The sequence below is a fragment of the Pseudochaenichthys georgianus genome, chromosome 3 (assembly GCF_902827115.2).
Source record: "Pseudochaenichthys georgianus chromosome 3, fPseGeo1.2, whole genome shotgun sequence".
In the NCBI taxonomy this organism is placed as follows: Eukaryota; Metazoa; Chordata; class Actinopteri; order Perciformes; family Channichthyidae; genus Pseudochaenichthys; species Pseudochaenichthys georgianus.
Genome location: NC_047505.1, coordinates 38,252,167 through 38,277,381, shown reverse-complemented (window position 1 = coordinate 38,277,381; position 25,215 = coordinate 38,252,167). Strand labels below are relative to the sequence as shown.

General features: G+C 39.6%; 2 protein-coding genes across 4 annotated transcripts; one reads left to right on the top strand and one right to left on the bottom strand.

The window, feature by feature from the left end:
• Positions 1-3,153: 3,153 nt before the first annotated feature.
• Positions 3,154-15,642, top strand: LOC117468149 (rho family-interacting cell polarization regulator 1-like). The gene is made up of 17 exons (XM_034112153.1): positions 3,154-3,295; positions 6,521-6,608; positions 7,032-7,165; positions 7,285-7,363; positions 7,482-7,505; positions 7,584-7,637; positions 8,225-8,374; positions 8,759-8,822; positions 8,907-8,950; positions 9,035-9,160; positions 9,669-9,817; positions 9,942-10,050; positions 12,551-13,156; positions 13,360-13,604; positions 13,736-13,826; positions 14,202-14,295; positions 14,396-15,642. The coding sequence occupies exons 3-17, from the start codon at positions 7,074-7,076 to the stop codon at positions 14,464-14,466; spliced, it is 1,998 nt and encodes a 665-aa protein (XP_033968044.1). The 5' UTR covers positions 3,154-3,295; positions 6,521-6,608; positions 7,032-7,073; the 3' UTR covers positions 14,467-15,642.
• An 86-nt stretch (positions 15,643-15,728) lies between these two features.
• Positions 15,729-25,080, bottom strand: vrk3 (VRK serine/threonine kinase 3). Of its 3 annotated transcripts, none has more exons than XM_034112181.1 (16): positions 24,998-25,080; positions 23,923-24,137; positions 23,684-23,803; positions 23,424-23,477; positions 23,171-23,326; positions 22,384-22,572; positions 21,961-22,016; positions 21,700-21,766; positions 20,350-20,434; positions 20,157-20,259; positions 19,679-19,771; positions 19,202-19,334; positions 18,731-18,848; positions 18,343-18,401; positions 18,066-18,230; positions 15,729-16,272 (listed from the first exon to the last, which is right to left on the bottom strand). In XM_034112181.1, exons 2-15 carry the CDS (start codon positions 24,134-24,136, stop codon positions 18,094-18,096), a joined length of 1,584 nt encoding a protein of 527 aa, XP_033968072.1. In that variant the 5' UTR covers position 24,137; positions 24,998-25,080; the 3' UTR covers positions 15,729-16,272; positions 18,066-18,093. The 3 variants fall into 3 exon arrangements, with proteins under 3 accessions (XP_033968072.1, XP_033968057.1, XP_033968065.1); XM_034112166.1 differs by lacking the exon at positions 24,998-25,080 and adding an exon at positions 24,890-24,989; XM_034112174.1 differs by lacking the exon at positions 24,998-25,080 and adding an exon at positions 24,890-24,989 and having other exon boundaries at positions 22,432-22,572.
• Between the last annotated feature and the right edge of the window lie 135 nt (positions 25,081-25,215).

The window sequence follows — 25,215 nt, the reverse complement described above, 5'->3', positions numbered from 1 at the left end:
AACCGTGGGACGTGGATATCATAGGCCTGTTAAACTCAATACTTGGTGTTTAGCTCTATGTCTTTAATGTCATTCCTCTGTAAAATGGTTAGCTCCATGTTTTAGTTTATCCTGACAACACAGACATTTTGAGCCTTTTAGTGGTTTCTGAGGTTTGGGAACCTCCTAGTTAGGAAACAGTTTTAGAAGTTGCTGTAACCTAAGCTAAAGCTGACTATTGTTACAGCTGACTGTGAGAGATATTTCTACGTTTGTCTTAGATAATATGTCATTTTGAACTTTTACTGGAAAATGTTTTCGTTAGTTAAATTCAATATTTTCTAATCAATATTATAATTTCAGAAAGTTTTACCTAAAGGAATGTACATTTGATGAAGTAAAGATAACTTCCCTGTTTTTAAGAGATGAAAATATGTATTTGGACAACAACTACAGCAAAAAGCTATACAAATCTTTGCTTGAACTAAATGTTGTTTACATAAGTAAAGATCTCATGTTATACACCTTTTCAGGTTTATTAAAATATTTTTGGAGACTACTAGAATAGGCTACATATTAATGTATAAAAACATGAACATTTGGTTTTTGCACAATAGGTAACCTTTAAAGGTGGGGTAGGTAAGTTTGAGAAACCGGCTCGAGATCGCTAGAATTTGAAAATACACAACCGGAGAAAATCTGCCACTTCTTTATAGAGCCCCTCCTCCAACACACACGAACGCGCACATGACCAATGAGGGCACGAGATACATTTGTGCCCCGATGGAAGGCTGACAGCCAGGTAGGTACTTTTTACAGTGTTACGGCTTCTCCAGATGAAATTTTTGTATTGATTTTTTGTCAAAGCACTTAAGATATTCATTGCTATCGGGATGTTAAGAGCATTCCATGGAATATAACAAAAAGTGTATCTCGAGCCGGTTTCTCAAACTTACTTACCCCACCTTTAAGTAAAGGATCTGAGTACTTCTCCCAACAGTGTTGATATGATGTTAGCTATAAACTAAATGACGCAGAAACAAATGTACCAGTATCGCCAAGAACCGTTAAAATAGGTAGCTAGTTAGGTTAGGTGGTGACAGCATGCTATCATGATTTAATTTAGTAGTGATAGTTAATTTGAATGTTACGCTTTTCTTTCGTCCAGTTATATTTAACTTAACCTCCCTCTGAATCATTGTTATATACACACACTTTAAAAAGCGCAGTTTATTTTCAGCCGGCAGCTATTTAATGAACTAATCTAGGAAATTAAAACCAGCACTCTTGCTTTTTGCCAGCTGCTACGTCCTGTTTTGTAGGAGCTCTGGAGGAGAAAGCGCCACATGCTGTCCTTCATCGCCGCCCCCTCCTCCGTCCCAGGCCCCGGCTCAGACAAACTAGGATCAACGGCCCCCAACACCGTGCACCAGATACATTTAACTTCCTGAATGTAACCTACACGTTTCACCGGACCACCCCTGGGTGTCGGTTGTGTTTTTGGGAGACGCTGATACTGTTTCTCCCTCGGAAACTCAGCATGTCCGTGTTTTTCCGTTAGATTCACCACGGCGTCGCCAGCGAAGCACAAGCAGCAAAACAGTGACAGACTCAAGACATCCTTGTTGCCACAGCAACTAGCAGAAACATGATTTCCGGTTTTAGGAGCGACATTTCAAAATAAAACGAGTGATTTCATTTGGTGTTACAATGAAGGTTTAATTTACAAAGTGGCCACAGGTCTTCAATGACATCCACTTAAACACAGACAGTGGCAGAACTTCAGTGTTAGTATTATTAGATAATCTCAGTGCCGCAAGGCAGAACGTATAAAAGTTAGCGCTGAGATTCAGTCTGCAATGTTCAAAACAACAGATAGAGCCATACATCTAGGTCTAGTCATGGACTCTGACCTGAGTTTCAACAGTCACATTAAAACAATTACTAAATCAGCTGATTCAGAACACCGCTGCTCGAGTCCTCACTGACACTAAGAAAGTGGATCACATCACTCCTGTTCTGAAGTCTTTACACTGGCTTCCTGTGTGTCAAATAATTGATTTCAAAATATACTGCTACTGGTTTATAAAGCATTGAATGGTTTAGGCCCAAAATACATTTCTGACCTACTGCTAAATTATGAACCACCCAGAACTCTCAAGTCTTCAGGGACTGGTCAACTTTCTGTCCCCAGAGTCAGAACTAAACATGGAGAAGCAGAGTTCTGTTATTATGCTCTTTTAATGTTTATTTTATTATCTTTGCTTTTTAATGACTGTTTCTAAATGCCATTTTCTTAATGTCTTTCATTTTTGTAAAGCACTTTGAATTGCCTTGTGTTGAAAGGTGCTATATAAATAAACTTGCCTTGCCTTGCCTTATTTCATATCTATTTGATTAAAAATATTTAAAAAAAACATGCAGATATGGTCAGGTAATTTATAAAATGTGACTTTTTACAGCAATGGTGGAAAGGCACTAATTACACCACTCAACCGCTGTTATTTTGTGTTACATGTACTTCATGGGCGTTTTTATTTCATGGCACCTTACACTAACCTACACTAAAGAGGGGATATAAAGTAGCTCACTCTTACGAAACCACTATATGTATTTGATGATTACAGTTATAGGTATTTTGCAGATAATCATGAACTACTGTTATTTAAGTTATCTGCACTTATAATACATCACATGATGGCTTATTATGTGATTTATTATGTGTTGTTAGGCTACAGTAAATGAATAATTTGTATACAAAATAAATAAAAAAAACTCTATTGACACCAGACAGAACAATAAAAAGGCATCTAACGTGTCGCTGCTAATTATACAAATATTTGGAAGAAAATACATGTATTTTTTGTTTGTATGGATATTGATTTTATTTTATAAATTGTATTTTTATATTGTTATTTACAGTGAGCTCTAGCATATCTTCCATTTTATGTGATGCATTTTATGTTTTCTATTTCATATGATTATGTTACCAAGGGTGTGTCTTTGTTAATGTAATTACACATTAATGATGGCATTCTACCTGTTTATTTGGCTTTATTGTAGTTATTAATATCTGCGTATTTATGTTTTCATGTCTGCAATTTCGGGTTCACTTGTGCGGCTTTTATGATGAAAACCTCCCACCGGAAGTTGTCTTTGGTAGTTTCTGCCACTTTGACGGTGGACACAAAAAACTGCGAATCAAGGAGAGGGACAGCGCCCAGAATAACTGTAAACCTCTGCAAACTGTGTAGAGCATCGTGTTGGAAATGAGACCCCGGTCGTTTTCTCCGGTGTGTCGGACATTTAATCAGAGGTAAGAGGATGCTTTTAATCGACAAGGTCACAACAACAAGAAGATTTTTTCTCTACATGGTCATGAGTCCGTCCGACCAAGTTGCTTTCCTGTGATGTTATCGAAATTATATTCACCAAACTGGCTGTAATTGCTTTTAATCCGCGTATTTCCTTACTGCTTTTCTTGTGTTTTGTTGTGTGGACGGACACTTTCAGGCAGCAGGGTATTGGGGGTCCTGGTGTGGACGGGGGTGGACTTTTTTTGTGGCCTGTGATGAGCTCCGGGGGCTGGGGTGGGATATGTGCGGAATACCAAATCTGGACGACACAGGTTTTACCCCTAAATTAGTTTTTCTTAGCCCCATCCTGTGCTGTTTCTACTTGGAGTAAAGACCGTGATGGATGAACGTGTTGATCCGCCTCAGTGGCCTGCTGCTGCCGCCGGGTAATCCAGTAATCTGGAGTAGAAGTGGTTGCTTTTTATTGTAACACCATTACCCCTCATCCTCCTCCTCCTCTTCCTCAAACACACAACAAAGTATGGATGTACCCGGGTCTAATGGGGTGTGAGCTACGTAGTTATTTATATCTGCACTAATGCAACAATTGTTAGTCGATTAGTGGATCAACTAATCGTGAGGAAATTAATCATTTCCAGTAGTGATTATGTCTAATCTCCAAACGTCACATGCATGACTTTCTTTCACCATTTTGTATGATGACAGGCCAACAATGAACACTTGGTGGGATTGAATCTATTTGTGTCTGCAACTAACAATTGTTTTGTATTAGTTGATTTGCTGATTGTTTATTAGATTAATAGTTGGATCTTTTGGCCTATGAAATGTTCGAAAATAGTTTAAAACATCCATCCCAGCTCCTCAGAGTCCAAGGATGTATCTTTAGATGTCTTGTTGTATTTGTTTATTCTGTGAATGTGATATAAAAAAGCAGGACATCTCTATATTTGAGAGGTTGAAACCATTAGACATTATTGCATAAAATAATTACTTCAACAATGTACAACATAGGTGGGGAATATTATTATTTATCAACTAATAAAATAGTTAGCCTTTAATAAAGTCAAGAGTTGCAGCCCTTAAAGTAATCAAAGGCATTATTCTTAAACTCCAACTATTAGCTGATTTATCTTTCAGACGATCCACAAAATAATAATCTGCAGTTTTTTTGATAATCAGTTGATTTTTCAAGCAAAATCAACTGATTATTAAAATGATTAAAATTCAACTCTCACATATGGAGTTTTTCTACTTTTCTCTGTTTTATATCCTTCTAATCTGAATATCTTTTGGTTATGGACTTAATGAAACTGGGAAGGCAGTTACTGTAACAATTAATCGAATAGATCTAATAATTGGCAGATTATTTGATAATACAAATGATTGTTATTTTCAGCCTGATCTGAGATGGTTGCAGGCCCAGACTTCTTACTGAACAAGACTGCATGCGCTTGTGAATGCAGTGAGAGCACCAAAGGCTTTTTTCAGACAAAACTCCAGTCTTGTGAGGTGATTGGAAACAGTGTCCTCTTTGTTCCCGCCGCTCTGAGGAGAGGATTAATCCAGTTAATGATCTCTAATGTAAGGAGGGGGGGATAAAAGCACATTTGACCGAGTAGTAACTGGCATTCAGAATCATTAATATTACTGAAGGCCGCTGAGCTATTTATGGGTGGGTGGGAGAGTAAAAAATATGTGTATCACCATTGTGACTTTGCACTTTTAAAGCTGTGCCCACCCCAGGGTGCAAGGCACAGTCCAGCACAAGCCATTAGGCCATTTTGGATAACAGTGTTTGGTGTTAGGGCTGCATGATATAACTTGAGACACATAGACAGAGAGTGTACCCAGTTCTGCTTTTCTAATATATTCAGTATAGTGCTAAATCAGGATTATAATATTAATCTGAAACTGTAACTAAAAAAAGCTGTGAATGTATTAGTAAACTGAAACCAAGCTAACATCATTGCCTGGTTAAAAAACGATTAAAACAAAATCAACGTACATTTATTTCAGTTTTGGAACTATTTATTTGCTGTAATAATAAAGATATTAGCTAAAGATTTGATTTAGCTGGCGGATTTGTTCTTTTAGCAAACACACTCTGAAAACTAACTACAACGAAACAAAAATAGAAAAATTATTTCAGAGCTATTCTAATATTGGCTAAAACACTAATAATAAAATATATAATTGTTACATTTGATAAGTTTACATTTACTTTCAACTAGTTAAAAAAAATCCCTTCGTGCATTATAGCAATCTTTCCTGATGTGTTCATCGTGAGAGTTGACATCATGATGCTGATAAAAAAACAATATGTGGTGCAGCTGTAGTTGTTGGTGTGTTGTTTTTTGACGTAAAGGCTCTCTGGTATAGCATCTTTTCTTTGCCTCGTTCTGACCCCTGAGCAACTCCAGTTAATCCTCCCAGTGTGCAGCTCAGATTAGCAGTTTAGCCGAACCCCCGGCATGCTACACCCCGAGCCAACGTCCAGGAGAACGTAGAGTCACAGCAGGGAGTTTACAGCTTACTCTCATGTCAGCAATGTTGTCCCTAACAAGCTTTGATCAAGTAAAACCATTATCTGTTTGTTTCTTTTGCAACAGGTGGAATATGTAATCCCATATGTTTATAAAATCTCTCTTGATTTTGAGTTTGGTGTAAAACAATGGGCTATGGGCTCATTCACAGATCCCATGTGTTAATATGGGATGGTTTCCTGCTTGACAGCTTTAGTTTGCTTTAAATCTGTAATCTCTTTTGTGACTAGATAAACCCATGCGGGACCCTCTCTTCCTATAGTTCCCCATGTCTGCTGTTAATCTGCACATTTACTGGTTTATCTTGGAGTAAAAAAAGAGTTTTACACCCTGGCACCAACAGCGGAGGGATAGTTTTTATATTCTCCTTCCAAACTTCTGTGTAGAATTTCCTGTGTAGAGTCAGCCATGAGACTTCCTGTGCGCTGCTGCTGGATGTGGAGGGGGTGGAGAAGGAGGAAAGGAAGGGGAAGAGAAGCAAAAGCAGACTGTACTCCTTCATGTTGTCCGTGGTGGCCACTGTGGTAGCTGCGTGTGTGTCGTTCACAGTCTCAGACTTTAAAAAAAAACAATGTGGCCAAAACCAAGGAAGTGAAAGAGTATGTTTCCACCCCCCCCCCCCCCCTTCGAAGTAAAGTGTGACATTTCTGTCCTTAATGTCTCCTTTTTGTGTAATTACAGGACATGTCCTTGGGTTTGTTGAAGCCCCAGCGCTACACTCAACTCTCCAAGCATGCTAGAATAGTGACAATCTCTCTCCACTCCGAAGGTGAGCAGAAATGTGTCTGTCTCGCTCTATGTCCTTGCCATCATTGTAGCAAAGTGATAAATAAAGCATGATTTAAAAAAAAAAAAAAAAGCATTCAAAATAGAATAGACTCACGTAATGTTGCTATTTTTATTTGTTTGGACTTTATGATTAAGGATTAGCCTATATAGGATTGTTATTTTTTTTTTATCAAAAACTTTAAATATAAATCCTATCAGTATGATTCTAGTATGTTTAAGTGCCTTTTTAAGAGTTTCAATCATATCTTTAGGATTATGAGGATATCATTGTGTATCACATGGCCTGGATGATATTTCCATTTCTTCCCATGCCAGTTTCCTTGCTGCCTATTTTGAATGTGCTTCTTGAAATAACCCTGAAGGTCTTATCAGAAACGAGCCCATGTTCCTCTCCCTCCCTCAGGCCTGTTTGATCCTAGAGAAACGTGCCTTGTAAGGAAGCAGGATGTTCACAGGCTCCACCAAACAGCCACCCACTAAAATCCCGCAGCCCGAGCGGCTGGACGAGGTCTACGCTGCCTTACGGCGAGGCTTACAGTGAGTAAACACAACGCAGACTCTGTTTGCATTGAGTCCACGCACGACTGACAGGTGGAGTGAATATGCCTGCTTTTGTAAATGAGGACTAAACAGTAATGTGTTTGTGTTGTTGTTAGGTCGTACCTGCAGGTCCACCAGCTGGAGCTGGACAGCCTGGGTCAGCAGTCACGAGAGAACAAGAGGAACGGTCGTCTGGTGAGAGCTCCTCTAGTCAAACCAGTCACTCCAGCCTGACCTCCTTTCCGTGCCAGGCTGGAAGTCAGCATGTTAATCTGACACTTTGTGATGCTAAATGCTTTATTTTGTTTTGCAGGGGTCTTTGTATGAGCTGGACAAGGTGAGTTTCATTCACATTGAAACTGTAAACAGATAAAAGAAAGACGTCCTGTATTATCATTCCTTTCTTTTTTTATAGCAAGTGAAAGCCATCGAGAGGTTTATGCGCCGACTGGAGTTCCACCTCAGCAAGGTATGTATACATAAATACACGATTAAAAAAATAGATAATCTTTTACCTTGATGCTGCACTAATCAACATTTATATTAAAACAATGGACCAAAGGACTGCACGATATTTCCTTCAGGAGTTGGTGGAGAAATCAGAGCTAAAAGAGAATTAATATTGGACTCATTAGATGGACACAAACACGACTTTAAATGAATGCTAATGTTTCATTTATAATGGGATATTGTGTCAGTGCTGTTAAAAGCTGCCATTGCTCAGTAGAGTTATTTCAAAAATATATATAGTTTTGCACATCTGACCTTTTTCATTGAATGAAAAAATGAATTAATAAAACTACCACTATTTCAATAAATATTGTCAAAAGGCTTTCTTATAATTTGTTCTGTAATTTTAAAGTTTATTTTCATCCTCAACTATTGAGTTACATGGCCCACTATTCTTGACGTTGAGAATAAAGAACAGTGCAATCATCCATTGTTTCCTCATGCCTATTGAAAGTAGTATGTAATGTCTTATTTTTGTATCGTGTCTTGTGTGTTCTCTGTTAAGCTCTATACAAATAAACTATATTATTATATATGCTTCCGCAGGTAGAGGAGCTGTACGATGCGTATTGTATACAGCGGCGACTGCGTGACGGAGCGAGTAAGATGGTGGCGGCCTTTAACGTGGCCGTGGGCAGCCGGGAGGCCAGAGAGAGCCTGAGTGAGGCCAACAAGGGCTACAGAGAGTGCACCGAGGTGAGCGGATGTTTTTTTCATTTTGGTGGCAAATGGCAGCTTTGTGACCTCCTTCTAGTTCCTTCATTTTAATATACATTCACAATTTTGTTGTCATTTATTATGTTGTTTATTCTGTATATACAACATTTATTTCATGTCAGTCGGTTCTGGGATCCCTCCTTTTGTTGCTCTCCCTGGGGTTTCTTAAATGTTCCCATTGATTGTGGGTTGTTGTGGGGGGGTTTTCCTTACCTCTGCGAGGGTGTTGTATGCTGTACAGTCTGTAAATACAAATGTGTAATCTTTGACATCAGGCTATATAAATCACAGGTGATTGATGTGTGCTGTAAATTCAAATCTCTGTCAAATTATTCAAACCGATGCCTCCATCTGTCCCTGCAGCACATGTGCTCCCTTGAGAGTGAATTAGAAAGCCAGATGGGAGAATTTCATGTCAAGATGAAGGGTGAGTCACTTTCTACCACTTCCTATTTTCATCCGCTCTGCCTTCGCACGGTTCTCATTTTTCTATTCCTTTTACATGTTTCAGGCCTCGCTGGCTTCGCAAGGCTCTGTTCTGGTGACCAGTATGAGGTAAGAATCATAAGCACAAGGATGTAGCTACAAATTGTGACAGTCTGTGTGCTGAATCACATTCACTGTTTTTGGTTCCATCAGGTCCTAATGCGCTATGGGCGTCAGCGCTGGAGGCTACGAGGCCGCATGGAAGTCAGCAACAAGCAGATATGGGACGGGGAAGAGAACATCTTCCTGCCTCTCGTCACAGAACTGCTGTCAATCAAGGTAAGGAAATCCGATTTAAAAAGGCATGGCTAGCGTTATTCCTAATGTTTGTCTTTGTAAACAATTCCAATGAAAACATTCAAAACCACAAATTCAAAGTGTTATTTTTAAAGTTTTACGTAAAACTGATGTGTTGCTTTTAGCAAATGTGACTCAAACAGTGTGGATTTTTGTTCAGCTGTGCATAATACACATTTGTTTCTTTAGTGTGAATTTACTCAGCAATCTTGGAGGATTTGATGTGTCATTAAAAAAGGCCTTTGCTAAAAAGTGGCTACACGAGACAACAACATCCTACTGTGACGGTTTTATTTCATTTATAACGTTTGCATTTTATCTCTTGCGAATGCATATGAGCTTTAAAAAAAATAGAAAAAGTTTTGTTTATTTGCTTGGCACAGAGTTAAGCTTTTCTGAAATAATCTCAAATTCAACATAACAATCCCATGGGTTAACTTCGTCATTCCTTAGAAGTTCTGGCTGAGGTGTTCCTGTTTTGTTTATCCAGGTGACGGAGCTGAAGAGCCTGGCCAATCACGTGGTGGTGGGCAGCGTGTCCTGCGAGATGCTCGACCTCTTCTGCCCGCTGCCCCAGACGCTCGCCGTGGACATCAACGACCTCGGGACGGTGAAGCTGAACCTGGAGGTCACCTGGAGGTAATTAGTCTAATTGGCCCTTTTTATTATTATAGTTCAACACTTTTACCAGTTTTTACCAATTGTTCAGGTGTGTTTTGTTCAGTTTCTCACCCGTTGTCCTGCTTTTTCCTTTGTCTTTTAGTCCGTTTGATAAGGACGACCAGACGTCCTCCACCAATACAGTCACCAAGCGGCTGCTGTCCAATCAGAGCCCTCCTGACACGCCCTCTATGCGGGAGCAGGTGTTTTATGTGAGTAACATTAACTTTATTCACCTTAACTTTATTACATTTTTTCTCTTAATGGCCAATCCTGGCCCCTGTCGTAAACCTTTAACTACTAGTAGTTGAAAGTAACTAAGTACATTTAGTCAAGTACTGTAATCTAGTTACATTTTGAGGTACTTGTACTCTGAGTATCCCTATTTATTGACACTTAACACCGCTGCTAAAATGTTTTACCGACACCACTTGACACACGCTTATATAATATTATGCAGTACTGCTTATACAGTGCAATAATAGTACACACCTTTGATGATTAAAGGTGGGGTAGGTAAGTTTCAGAAACCGGCTCGAGATACACTTTTTGTTATATTCCATGGAATGCTCTTAACATCCCGATAGCAATGAATATCTGAAGTGCTTTGACAAAAAATCCATTAAAAAATGTCATCTGTGGAAGCCGTAATACTGTAAAAAGTACAACCAATCGATTGGTTGTACTTTTTGCCGCCCTGTCTGTCAGCCTTCCATCTCGTGCACGCAGAAAGGTATCTCGTGCCCTCATTGGGCGTGCCGTCATTGGGCGTGCATCGCAGCAGTACTTCAATGACTCGCCAGCAACAGGCGGCCACTTTCACCAGTCTGCTGACGTCATGTGCGCGTTCATGTGTGTTGGAGGAGGTGCTCTGTAAGGAGGTCTTTTCGGCTGCGTACTTTCAAATTTTAGTGCACTCGAGCCGGTTTCTGAAACTTACCTACCCCACCTTTAAGGTACATTTTGCTTATAATACTTTTACTTCAGTAACATTTTGAAGTCTGGACTTTTACCTCTAATGGAGTATTTTCAGAGTATAGTATTACTACTTCTACTTGAGGTAATGATGTGAATACTTCTTCCACCACTGTTTGCTGCTATTCATTTTTACATCATATAGACATTGTATATTTAATCCTCCTGATGGCCATTATTACTGTCATTTCATTGGCTTGTTCTATTTCAGCTACTCCCCCACTTGTTTGTGTGTAGCGGTAGCTCTGATGTGTGTGAGCGTGTTCGCAGAGCGCTGTGTGTGAGGGCATGTGGCTGTGGGAGTGGCGTAGCTAATGGGCGGAGAATGAATGATAGCGGTAGCGCGGCGTGTGACAGCAGAATGTGTGAGCAGAGCTGTGGCCCTTGTAGCTGTTTAATAGTGGTTGAGTAGAGCTACAATATGTCCCTCCTCTTCCTCACCTCGCTGAAGAGCGCGCCTCAGGGCAGGCCCAGGCCGAGCCGCTCGCTGGTGGAGGCGCTTCACGAAGTCATGGCGGACAGGACGGCACCCTTACGTTGTGAATTGAGCCGCACTACACCCAGATTCACCTCAGTACAGTCGGTGTGTTGGGACGTAGTTGTAGTTTAGTTCATAGTGACCAAACCGATTGATGATATATATATTAGAAAAAATGATATTTAAAATCAAAATTGAAAAAGATAATCACAGACATTTTGTCAGATGCAACGTGATTATATTGTTGTTGATTTTGATTATTTAATTCAAAACCAGATAATGTGTTCTGGATATATGATTATTTTTGAGATTGTTAGGGCTTACTAAATGATCAGGGCATTTGTCAATTAATCGAGTGACTACTTACATTTTTAAGGGGGGGAATTCAAGAAAACTTTGATGATCTTGATTTAGTGTTTAAAATATTAACAATCACAGCTTTACCCAAATTGTTTATTAACAGTGCCCACATATTGCATTAAGTACAGGAGATAAACATTTTTATATTTGTAGTTTATAGTATGAGGGAGAAAGAGGCCAGATCTAAGATTTAAGCAGCAAATGTTTGATGTGCTCAATTGATAAATCAAATCAATGAATTATTTCTGTAATTTCCTTTTTTAGTCAAAAACATGTTTTATGTCCCCTCGTCTTTTTTGTCCCACATGACACTGGATATTTCCCTTTAGTTCCACTTCGTATTTTTATCCTTGCCCATTACTAGCATCTCTGATCAACAGTTTGAGAACTGGATCAAGGAATTTGTCTGTTTCATTGATCAAATGCACTGCATTTGACATCTGAAAGGATTTGTCAATTAATCAATTGAACAAAACACCATCTTTTTGGTAATCGATTGAGTGATTTTAAAGCAAAATTGGAAGTTTTTCTCATGAGAGATGTTCTACTTTTCTCTGCTTTATATCATACTCATAGACTAGAGACAGATAGGAAAAGCAATGGCATGAAATCAATAACAGCCTCACATTTAAGAAGCTGGAATAGTGAAGCTTTGACAAACTTCCCCTTGGACTCTGAGACATTTTTCACAATTTTCTTATATTTTATGGACCAACCATTAACCCATAAATAATCTGCAGATGAATCAATAGTGAAAATAATCTTTAATTGCAACCCTAACGCAATTACATTTTTCGTGATGTAATTTGATAACCAACATGCACTTAAAACCTGTGATCCTGAAGTATGTCGACATACCTTTGGGCCTTTAGTTAATGTCCTCCGTGTTTCCTGTCTAGTCTCTGCTGAGGCGGCAGGGGGAAGTGGAGAACGGCACCGTCTGGTCCAACTCGTCTGAGTCCTCCGACGACTCGTCCAGCCCGGCGCTCGCTCACCACGCTCAGAAGCTCACGGCCTCCAACATGCTGCAAACCACGCTCACCTCTCAGCTGTCCTTCACGCCACACAAGTCCAGCGCCTCAACGCCGTCGCTCTCCTCCAATCAGGAGGAGGACGAGACCGAAGCCGGGGAGGTTTTCTCTCAGACGGACGCAGTGCCAAACGGCCACCTGCAGACTTCCTGCTCTCACAGCGATGACTGCACCGCGGCTGATCGAGCGTCTCTCCAGTCAGCGGACCTCTCTGAAACCTCGGCAGACCTGAGCTGCTCCTGCCCCGACGTGTCCTCTGTACACGCTGTGTCCACTCAGGATTTGTCTGAAAGTGGCGTCCCACATGTGTGTATTTCAGCAGAGGAGGTAAAACAGTCTGAGGACTTGCCAGTGCAGGCTGGACAGACTGAAGCAGAAACAAAGGACAGCACCACTGAAGCAGCAGAGGACGAAGCATCAGAGAAACGCAGTCAGTCCGTCCAGGAGTCCAAACCACCGCAGGACCCTCCAACGGTGAGCTTCATTCACTTCATTGTTTTTGTGAAGTTTATTCTGTTGATGGTGATTTTTAATCAATCAATCATACTTTATTTGTATAGCAGTTGTCGTACACGAAGGGTAACACAGAGTGCTTCGCAAAACAAAAAATCAAAAACTTAACGTATAACTAAATAAAAAATACCTTAACTTTAAACACTGCTTTGTTTTCTCCGTAGGTTCCTTTTCCAGTTTCTTCTAGTTTCAATCTAGAAGTCGAGACGGCCCTTGAAAGTTTCGACTTTCTCAACTGCTCTGACCTCGAGGAAGATGAGGAGGAAGAGGGAAAGGAGGGAGGAAATAAAGAGGTAGTAGAAGAGAAAAAGGAGGAGGATGCTGCGCAACCTGAAGAGAACCAAATCAAAATGGAGGAAGAGAAAGTGGAGGAAGAAGAAAAGGAAGAGAGATTTCACTCTGGAGGAAGGTCAGTGTTAGTGATCATTGCCTGCCTCTATTTTCATTCTATCCTGAATCTTGGGTTTGAATAGTTCCCTCAGTGTCTGTTATGGTGTTTAATTTGGACTCACCATGTATGTCCCTGTTGTCTCTCTGCAGCGATGACGACGAGGCTGACGGCCTGCAGATCCTTATGGAAGCTCCCGAAGGATTCAGGAACTCAGATGAAGATCGTTTCTCTGAATCACAGGTAATCAAAATGTCCGATTAATGTCTTTTTTTTGTTCATATATTAATTTATCATAACTAGCTTCAAAAGTTTCTAAAAGTCACCATCATTGCCCATATGATTATTTCTATTTAGGTGTTTTCAACTGGGATTAATTTGCATAAAGTGTAGTGGTTGCGTTGCAGGCACAAGAGAGAGGAGAGACACTGGGGTTACAAAACTCTGAGCAGCATAAAGAATGAGTTATTATATTAAAAATAAATCCCTGATGATCTCATTAAGTGGAAGAATGCGTAACTAATAGATGGCTCTGGGGAAAACGGCTACAACAATGATACCACTGTGAAACATGTCTGACGAACTTCAAAGAGAAAAACATGTGTTGTTTTTTTAAAGGAGTCGAGCGTGGAGGACGTGCAGGATCTGTGTCAGATAGAGATGCCCGACGAGAAGGAAGATGACAGCGAGAAAAAGGGAGAAAATCTACCCGGTGAGAGGAGTTTGTAAACAGAGGCTGCAGCTGGTCATGTGACCACAGCACTGCAGGCGAGAGAGATGTGTTCATTTCCCTCCTGTGTTCGATCTTTCAGGAGAGCACGTGTCACATGGCCAGGAGGAGCGTCCCTCCTCTCCCAAACAATTGGCTACTACTGTCTTCTAAGGACACGGAGGAGCCTCAGCTAAACCATTTCTCCCACTCTGATCTCCTTATGCCATCTCCCCATCACGCTGCGGATCGGAGGCCTTGAGGATGTTCCACTTTCTGCTCAGACAAACAAGCTCGTCCTCTCGGGCCGAGTTTGTGCACATATTTGCCTTGTTCTGACCAAGAGCGATGAGCCTCCAGGTTTCTGCGTTTTGAAGTCCCTCTTCAAACGTCCTTTTCCTTCAACATGTTCTTCATCACGTTGCCTGAGTGAAAGCGGGATACCACTTAGTTTACACTTTAATAAACTGTTCCTTTCATGTGAAAATGTAATGTCCAAAACATTTCAGGAACAGCTTTAAGCGGCCTTGTTTTTCGGCTTTATTACAGTGCATATTTTGAAGTAATCACATTTTTTTTTTTTATGGTTTTTAAGTTCAAGTTAATAGAGTAACAAACAATCACTTACTGAGTTGCATTCAAAACTGTCAGTATTTGTGGATGTTAAACTACTTTTAAGGTTATGATTTTCAGTGTGAAATCAGTGTAAAGCCCAGAGCTCTTTCCACTATGTGAGCATGTGATGTCTAAAGATTTACATTTTGTGCTGTGGACACAATCTCATTTACAAAGCGGGATCTTTTAATTTACGTATCATCGAGAGTTAACTACTCAAAAGTACACAAGAGCAGAATTTACATTGAACCCAGGAAGATAAGTAATATAAGGACTGAATAAAAACACTTTGAGTTTCTGCTCAAAGCTCATCTGGTCCAACATGAAATCAACCTGCAGTGTAAACTATATTTAAACCTGCATGTGTAGCTGCCTCACACTGCCAGCATGTCTGTATAGAAGCGTGTGTGCCGGCTCCACTGCAGGCAGCCATCAGGTCTGCAGCTGTGTACAGAAGCTGCCTCATGGGGGCGCTATAGTCCTTCAGCATCATGCTTTACGTTGTTCTACAAAAGCCTCGACATTCAGAAAGTGCCTCAAGTGACAGAGATGAAAGGTTTTAAAATGCCACAGGAGAGATCAGGCTAAAGATAAGTGTTTATTTTCTGAATTACTTTAAGAGTGTGCACAATAAGAGATATTTACCGTTTCATATAAAGAATTGTATATGTCTTGAAATGTTAAAATCTTTATGTTCAGAAATGTTTAAACTTTATAAAGGTTTCTTTAAAATGACCAGGTCTGCTGTTGTGTTGAATACCTGTTTATCTCTGGGTTAGTACAGACAACTTCACAACAACAAAAGTAAAAAAACTAAAACATTTACTCAAACACAATTTATTTGTTAACAAGCCTTAAACTCAAGATGTCTTGTGCTCTTTGATCAAGGACACTAAGGCACTGCTTTAAATGAAATATATTGCTTTTTATACAGGCAGACTAACTGTGCCTACATATAGGAAGGGTGGATCTACGTCTGTTGGCTCATGTTGAGGAAATGTTTAGCAGAAGTAAATTCATGTCAAAGACAAACCACTGTTAAAGGTATCTGCTAAAAGAGGAACACTGTGACAAGTAAACTCACATGTCAACAAAACCCAAACCTGTGCGTCAAATATTAAGAACTTGCATCGCTCTTACATTTAAGGGAGATTAACGTTGACCTTGCATTGTTTAAAAGACTGTGCAATGAATATGAAAAACCACACCCAAAAAGAAGATTCCCATCAAAACCCATTCACCTAACACGAGTGCACACGTGGAACTCTAAAAGACTCGGCTTCAGTGCAATAATTCAGAAGTAAAACACAACATGATAAAACAAATAAGTAAAATCTTCCAAATAGTCTTCTTTCTTCAATGACTCTGAAATTAAAACACAGTACACATATGTTAATATTATCACAGAGAATACCTCACATTCAAATTAAACTATAAACACACTTAGGTTTACATCTCCTCTGGACCAGAGGCCTGTACTACGAAGCAGGATTTTCGCTTAGCCGGCTAACTTCAGGGAAAACTCCGGCTTTCCGGTCCTACGACGCTGGTTCTCTTTTTAGCGGGCTAGATCTCCATGGTAACTTATGCTGTGCGGCTAACCTGCTCCGGAGCAGGTTAGGTTGCAGGCTAAGAGCTCAACTCAGTGAAAGCACTGCCTGCTGACCAATCAGAGCTCAGTGTGCGGAGTTTAAAGCGATCAAGTCATATTACAGGGGAAAGGAAATACAGAAAAACTGCCGTCGCAGGAAAGACGGCCGGCAAAAATCACCGACTGTGTGAACGTGAACATTAATAGAATATTACCTCCCATCTTCAGAGCAATCTGACTATTATAACATTCGCGTTAAGAAAGCTTACTTAAATATCTGCCACAACATAAGTACACTGAGTGCAGACGTCGATGTGTCCCATTATCATTCATATCACATCATAATGTATCATATTTCCTTATCTGAGTCAGCTGAGCCGTATCTGGCCGTGGAACACTCAGTGTCACATACTGTATGCACATTAAGTTGACGAAACACTCGAGACAAATGTAATTAAAGTCGGATCGTGTTTTAGACGGGGCAGTGATATCATAAACCTGTTAATGTACGCATTCAAACACTTTTTCTTTTGCCAGCTGTATTCACCTTGCAGGTGCAGCTCTGTGGCTTTGATCCTGGATAAAGTGTTTAAGTCATGGATGTTTAAAGTTTAACTTCTTCATACGTCTAATATTATAGTTGACTTTTCATTCAGGAAGTATGACGCTGCGCTGTCAGTGCGCTTCTCCATGTTGATAACCCGCGTCGTAGTACAGCTTAGCGACAGCGCGTATGTTTTGGATTAGGCCAACCGGCTAACTCAAACATATCCAGGTTAGGAAAATCCAGCTTCGTAGTACAGGCCTCTGGTCTCATTTGTAGGCCTCTGGTCTCATTTGCCCCGGGGATGAGAAAGCACATTTCCCCCTCATTTCTTACAACTGAACTATTTGTGTACTTAATTTATGTGTATAAGAACCTAGAATCCCGGGAGCAAGGCAATGGAAACAGGGGCAGCTGCAGAACATACTCTAGAAAGCTAAAAGACTGACCCACCTTAAACAAATCAACCGTCAAACTGAATGTACGCTATATTTAAAATATGAAAACGTTCTAAATAGGTCGTACTCTTAAACTGATATTGATTTCTTTAAGGTGGCTAACATTACATGTTGCTGATGCCCCCTGTCCACAGCAGTGTTTGCGTATCATTTTGCTACTTCACCTGTCTGTGTCCGTGCCGAGTGTCAGCTGCTAATTGTGGATAAAAAAACACCTAAAAACCCACTTCAAATAATCCTAATTAACTATTTACATTTTCTAAATATTAAATAACTGCACTAAGTGTCCGAACCAACATTTTGAGTCTGCACATTGGTCATTAAACCCACACACACACTAAAATGTGTAGTACTTAAAGGTTTTGAGCTCATTTGAAACTAATGCACCAGCACTAACAATGGTTTGGCTTATTTGAAGCAAATGTACCTGCAGGTTTCTTACTGTTCGGAGTTTTTATCTTCATGCTTTATTGCACTAATTGTAAATTGCTTTGGATTAAAGCATCAGTTAATTGAAATGTAGTGTAATGAAGGAACCCTGTGACCAGAATCTACATACTTGTACCTAAGTTGCAGAGTGATAACGTCCTCAACTAAAAGCTGAGCGGCTGCTCCGCTGCCCCCCCCAGCTGCAGTAACACGGCGCTGAGTCCGGCATTCAGTGCAGAGTAGTCCGGCTGCTCAGTGTACTGCAGAGCCATCACGTTAGTCAGGTACGCTTGAAATGCACCTTCAACGGGCCACACACACACACACACACACACACACACACAGAAATATATCAGCAAAATGCACATTGAATCAAACGGGTTATCTGTTGTTTCACAAACATTTTAACTCACTGGAAATGATATTCTTCTCAAAGCAGTGACTCAACAGAGCAGGGACATCCTTCATGTACCTACAATGAGAAAAGTTTGATTATTTCTTTATATTTTACCACTAACTTATCTTATGCAGGCATGTTGATACAAATCAGAGGTTCAAACGTGTGTTGACGGTTGTTTTAGCAAGTTTATTGTTTGGTCTAAAAATATATCAGATATATGTACAAAAATGTCCAAGTTGATGTCCTAAAATGTCTTGTTTTGCCAGAACCCAAAGTAATGAATCTAAATATGACATAATAAAGAGCAGGAGATACAAATATTGCATGAGAAATGCAATTGACAACTGATGGATAGATCAAAAATAATTGCCTATTATTTTTTAAGAATACAACTCTCTCACCTCTGTTTCTGCGTGGCCACCTGGTCTGGGTGAGTGATTTGAGTCCATGGCAGCGTCCCTGTGTGCCAGTGCAGCATGCAGTAACCCAGAGACTGCAGGTCGCTGCGTCGAGACGGAGCTGAGAGGAAACACACACACACAGCGATGACTACATCTGTTTTCCCTCACACTCACCCTGAAACATCAACACCACAAAACAATCCTCACATTTAGAGACACCTAGTTATTGTGGTTTCCATATTAAACATGCCAAAGGTTGAAAGAACTGTCACACTAAAAGAAAATCACAATCATTCAAAAGAAAAACATCAGATCAGTGTTATCATGTGACGCCTGTGTATGCAGACAGATGGACTGTGGGAGGAGGGCAGCTGGTGCTCATGTAAATTCATCTGAGAGTGTTGAGTGTCAGCTTGTGGAGTGAAATGGCGTCTGATTGGCTGGTGAAAGGAGTCCAGAGGAGGGACTGACCTGCTCCTTTATGAGCGTCCAGGCTGATGAACTCCACGCTGCCCTCGTGTGGCGTCCGGCTGTCCTCACGGTACTCCACATGTTGATCACCAGGACAGTATCTGAAGGCATGGCAGTATCCTACCAGGTAAACCTAACCACACACACACACACACACACACACACACACACACACACACACACACACACACACACACACACACACACACACACACACACACACACACACACACACACACACACACACACACACACACACACACACACACACACACACACACACACACACACACACACACACACACACACACACACACACACACACACACACACACACACACACACACACACACACACACACACACACACACACACACACACACACACACACACACACACACACACACACACACACGTAAAAGGCATTTCAATCATGGACACTAACAGAGTACAGTTGGAATAATGAAATGTCCTCACCTGTGATTTCTGTCCTGGTTTGATGTATATGTTTTCTGCGTTTATATCAGCGTGAACGTACTCATTTGAATGGATATACTGCAGCACATCTAACTGCAAGGGGAAACCAATGTTACCGTTTATCAAGCAAGGGAGAAAAACAGTTCTTATTCAAGATCTGGATCATGATTTAGATAGGAGATACAATATGACAGGATACGTTGAGAGAGACTTCATCATGATAAAAAAACAGAAACGGAACAAGATACAAGACAGGTTACAAACACATGGACAATAGTGAACATGTAGTAAATAAAAACAGATGTATAAATGATGTCGTTATGGTTTGTGATGTGAAACGACTGTAAAAGCAGTTTAATGTTCCCAAAGGATATTAATGTAATAGATGTGAGGCGTCCATGTAAAGAGAATTAGGGCACGAAGTGACCCGATAACTTTAGGTATTTGATTAAAAGTCAAGTTAAAAGTGCACACTCACTATTCTGCAGGCGAGCTGAAGGACAGCTTTCTCCGACAGCAGCTCGTCTTCTTCCTCCATGACAGAGTGGAGAGACTGGCCCATGTTGGGGAAAATCAGAAACCTATGGAATAATAAAAGACATAAAGAACAACTTGTAATATACCTTAAGTTAATGGTAAACTTTTTGTAATTCATGTGTAAATATTCACACCTGTAGGACTCTGCATGAGGACCAAAGCCGGCACAGGAGGGAATCCCCAGGAAGTCCATCTTGTTCTGTTTGATCCACCTGTCCACTGCAGAGGGACCATTGGTTTAATTATCATGTGTGATTCATGACTTTGTTCATTTCATTATTTTCATTTCCATCTTTAATACGAACAGATACAAAACAAAAGTTCAACCGAATACCATATTGTTTTTTTATTTTTTCATGAATCTTCAAACAATATTAAATATATTTCACACAAATATATTTCATAATAATAATAGTGTCTGAAAAGGAGCAGAAGGAAGCACATGCTTATAAATTCCCACCCCTTACTAAACTGCTGATAGTCCGTAAAATGATTTCTGCCGTTATATATAACTGCTTTAATATTTTATATATATAATATTTACATACATTTATAATTATTTCTCACTTAGATCACTTGTCCCTATATCTTTCCAAGAAAGTATTTTTGTACATCGTTTTAAAAAGATTTATTTAATGCTTTGTTTTAACTCCTGCTCCAAACCATTCCACAAAATCACCGTACAGATTTTTATACAAGTTCTCCTCTCAAATGATCCCTCCCCTGTCTTTCCATAAACATGTTCTGTATATTACCTGGGAGTAGATTAAGTCTTGCTTTGTACATGATTTGTGTAGGTTCAAATTCAACCACATCCCTGAACTTCAGTGTATCTGGCTTTAAGAATAATGAATTGTTGTGTTCAAGATATCTAAGATTGTTGATCATTCTTATTGCTCTTTTTGGTAATATACATAATGGCTGGAGGTTGGTTTTGTAAGTATTTCCCAAAATCTCAACACAGTTACTCCAATATGGCAATATGAGTGTATTAGTGGCCCAGAATGTGTCTTGACTTCCCCCAATGTTGCTACAGTCTTAGCCAATTTTGCTTTGACATGATTGATATGTGGTTTACACATGAAGCAGGATTCAAGATGCTCCCGTTGAAAATAAATCTCTTTTCAACAACTTCTGCTTTCCTCTAAATGGATTAAGAAATGAAGGAAACATATTTGTAAGTGACATTGTGAAACTACATCACATGACAAACTGCCAGAACCGTTACCACTGACTTATTGTTAGTGGTTCTCCTTCTGACTTTCAATATCTCATCTCTCTATCTCATCAACTGTGATAAATGCTGCTATTCATTTCAAATAAAAGTGTTCCTCTCGTAATGATCATTAGATAAATAAGAACCATGGTAGGACTACCCTGGCCCTTCATATCCATAGAAAATCACCACTTCGTTTACAGGCAACATTAACATTGTTTTTGTAAATAAAATAAATGTATGAACTTGAAACACAATAAAACCTCACCTGACACAGGTTTAGCAGCTCTTTGCAGAAAGTTCTGCTCAGTGAAGATTCTGCCATCTTTAGCTCCCTAACACAAAGAAAGATAAACGTGATGATGTTATCAAGGACGTTTACGGGAAATACATAACAAATCAGAACAATACATTCCCTGACGAATACAAAGTGAGGGAGCGATTGGTTCTTCCTTTATGGCACTGCAGTCCCACATATGAGTATTTATAAAACCTTCAAATGTACCACGTCTGTTCAGGCGGCACTTACCAGCTTGAGGATGTGATTTGATTCCTTGGAATTGGATCGTGAATCTATTTGCAAAACTGAAAAAAAGAAAAAAAGAAATTATATTTATTTTGTGCCAATACAGGATCTTTTTACTTTACATTTAGATTTGTAATTGTGTTATCCTGTTGAAGGACTGCCAAACTAGCCCTCTCTTTGTAAGGCTTTATTCAAGCTACCCGGACCCAGGATACTTTTTGAAATGGAAACAAAAAGAAGAGTCTCATAAGAAGAGGTAACACTAAAACTACATAATTTAACCATTTTATATATCTAGCATATCTATTTAGAATATAGTTTCCGTTAAACAGCTATATTGTAAATGAAAGACTGAAAGACAAGTCGGAATAGTTTGTTCAAAATTTGAATAAATACTTCTGTATAATAATAATCCTTATCTTTTACCTGAAATGTAATTTGAATATAAACCAGTATTTCCACTGCCAGTCTCACCTTCGTACAGCAGCTCTGTGGTGCTCTGACTCAGCAGTTTCACCAGCTTCCACTTCTTTCCCGCCGTGTCCGTCACCTCTTCGCCTTCCTGCAGCGGCTCCACAGCAGACGCATGCTTTGCCTTCTTAGATTTGCTTTTTCCTATAAATGCAAAAAGAAACAACCGACCAATTACGTCGTATGTTTCAAAGTATGTGAGACGCTGACATAAAAAAGGATGCATAGAAAACATAACAAATTGAAAATATAAGGATAAAGAGAGATGACCAGAATTAGTTAACCGACGTCAAAGTTAAAACTATACCTCCACTTCAAATCCCTTCACATTGAATCTTTTCAGAAATGTTCCATTTTACATTGAGCTTATATAATGCAAAGTGTATCCTCATAGAAATGGTTCCATTTACATTGAGCTTATATAATGCAAAGTGTATCCTCATAGAAATGGTCCCATTTACATTGAGCTTATATAATGCAAAGTGTATCTGCCAAGTGACCTGATAAGATTTAACTCTGTGTCTCCATTTAACCGACTGATATTTTGTGAATCTAAAATGCAGGTCCATCCCCTGAGAACTGAATCATGTAGTTGTTCTTACTGTAGTAAATTATTGATATAAAGATTTCCTGGTTCTCCGTTTTATATCATATACAACTGAATATCTTTTAACGTTTTCTTGACTATAAAAAAAATCAGCAGCTTAATCCATAGTGAAATACAATAATAATTGTTTCTCACCTTTTAACTGAGACTTTGGTGAGGAAACAGGGGAGGAGACAGCCACAAGGGGGCCATGTACTGATAAATCCTCCGCTCTCCTGCTTGTTTTATTATTCGGACTCCTTCCCTCTTCTGCCTGCTCAGCAGGGCTGGAGCGTCTCGCCTTTCCCCTCCCTGCAGATAGAATCAGCCGCAATCAAAATAATGAGAAAGACACATCAAGACAGAAGACAGGAAATAGATTTTCCACGAGGAATGTGCTTCAGCTCACCAGGTCGAGGAGACTGCTGCTTGGGTGGAGTTCCGAGCAATCCACCCCCACTATCTGTTGAGACAAATCATAGCAAATCATAGAATGTTGTCCAAGAAAAATGCATTCAATATTTCAAATTATTATTTTAATTTTCCACCTGGCATGTGCTGCCTGGAGCTTAAAGCTATATGTCAGACTGATGGTTCATGCTACAGCAAATTAAATTCAAAAAGCAAATTTTCTCAATCGGTAACTTCTTCCAAACCATTATAAATCACCTTTGATAGCAGTGGAGGGCAGCACAGGTGGCGTGGCATTGCTAATATTAAATGTAACTTCCTTCTCCAGACGAAGGGAGTTTCGTGGCTTCCGCAGTGCAGGACGAGTCGTAACTAGAGCTGAGGTGTTATATCCATGTGGCAAAGAAAAACAGGATTAACATTCTCAAAGATAAAAACCACACAAAGTCTAAACAATCTATGTTTTACTGTACATAACACTCTGTCAAGATGTTTACCTGTACTTCCTGTGGGCTGGCCACTTGCTACTGAAACAAGGAATGATTTAACTACTGCTTCATCCTTCTTGGCTGGAGAGAGACTTAAAGATGTCACCGGGCTCACAGGTCCAGATTCATCAACAATACAAGGAATCTTCTCCCCACATGAAGGACAAAATCTGAAACCCGTCTGCAACTTTGTCCCACACTGAGGGCAGAAGTGGAAAGGCATTCTGCAAGTAAAACACACATTATGTTACATACAAACATACATATTATTATACATCTAGTATTGGGGATCAATACAATTTTCTATTCTAATCAAGTGTTGATGTTATTGCAAAGTGCATGATACTTTTCAATACAATAGTTGGTTAAATCAATAATAAGAACACTAATCATGTGAATGGAATTGTCACATCCAAGAAACTAATCCTTTTTTGAAGAGTTATTGTTTAGTATTGTTTAGCTTTACGTTAACTTGAATATATGTCTCAAAGTGTAAAACGTCTATGTTGTTATGTATTCACTAGTTAAATAAATGATGTCCGTTGTCATAGAGATAACCGTTCCGAATCTTCCGATTATGTTTTACCCATAGACTGAATAAGGGGTTTTATCATAGCAACAGCCAGATTCGTCCCTCCATAAACGTATGCAATTTAACAAGATTATAGTGATGCTACTTTTTAACATCAATTGCGGGAAAAGAGAAAATATGTTGGGTACAAATAAAAGGAAATAAAGGTACGTGTCAGTTCCTTAAAAATAATCCAGAACAAAAAAACGTCAACTAACCTTAATCCTTAGCTAGCTAACATTAGCATTAGCAGAGAGTGACAACTTCGAGCTAAAGCTCGTGTGTGTTTTATACGTTATTTTATTTTAACGCCAGGGTTGAAAAAAGAAATGCAATGTCAAGAGAGCTTAACGTTAGCTAGCTAAAACAGATACGAAACTGGTGGATTTTCAGCGGAAGTATTACCGTTGCTGAATTTGAGCCTTGGTTTTAATTGAAATGTACCTCTGAGTAAAACCGTATTTCAGCATTGAGTTTGTAAATTGTCAAAATAATGAAAAGTGTCTCTGATACCTTTGCAACTCAGGCTGGTGTTGTGTTTGGTTCTGCAGCTTCTTCTTCACCGGATAAACACTCCTCTGGTAGGGGCTGTGGGGAAAGTGCTCCCCCTTTTGGGTTGGATCTAAATGGTTTATATCTATGGTTTATATTTATAAAGGGGCAATTTTAAACATGCAGCTCCCATTAAAAACACGCTTTAGGATGTATTATGAATGCAGATTGGACAAAAA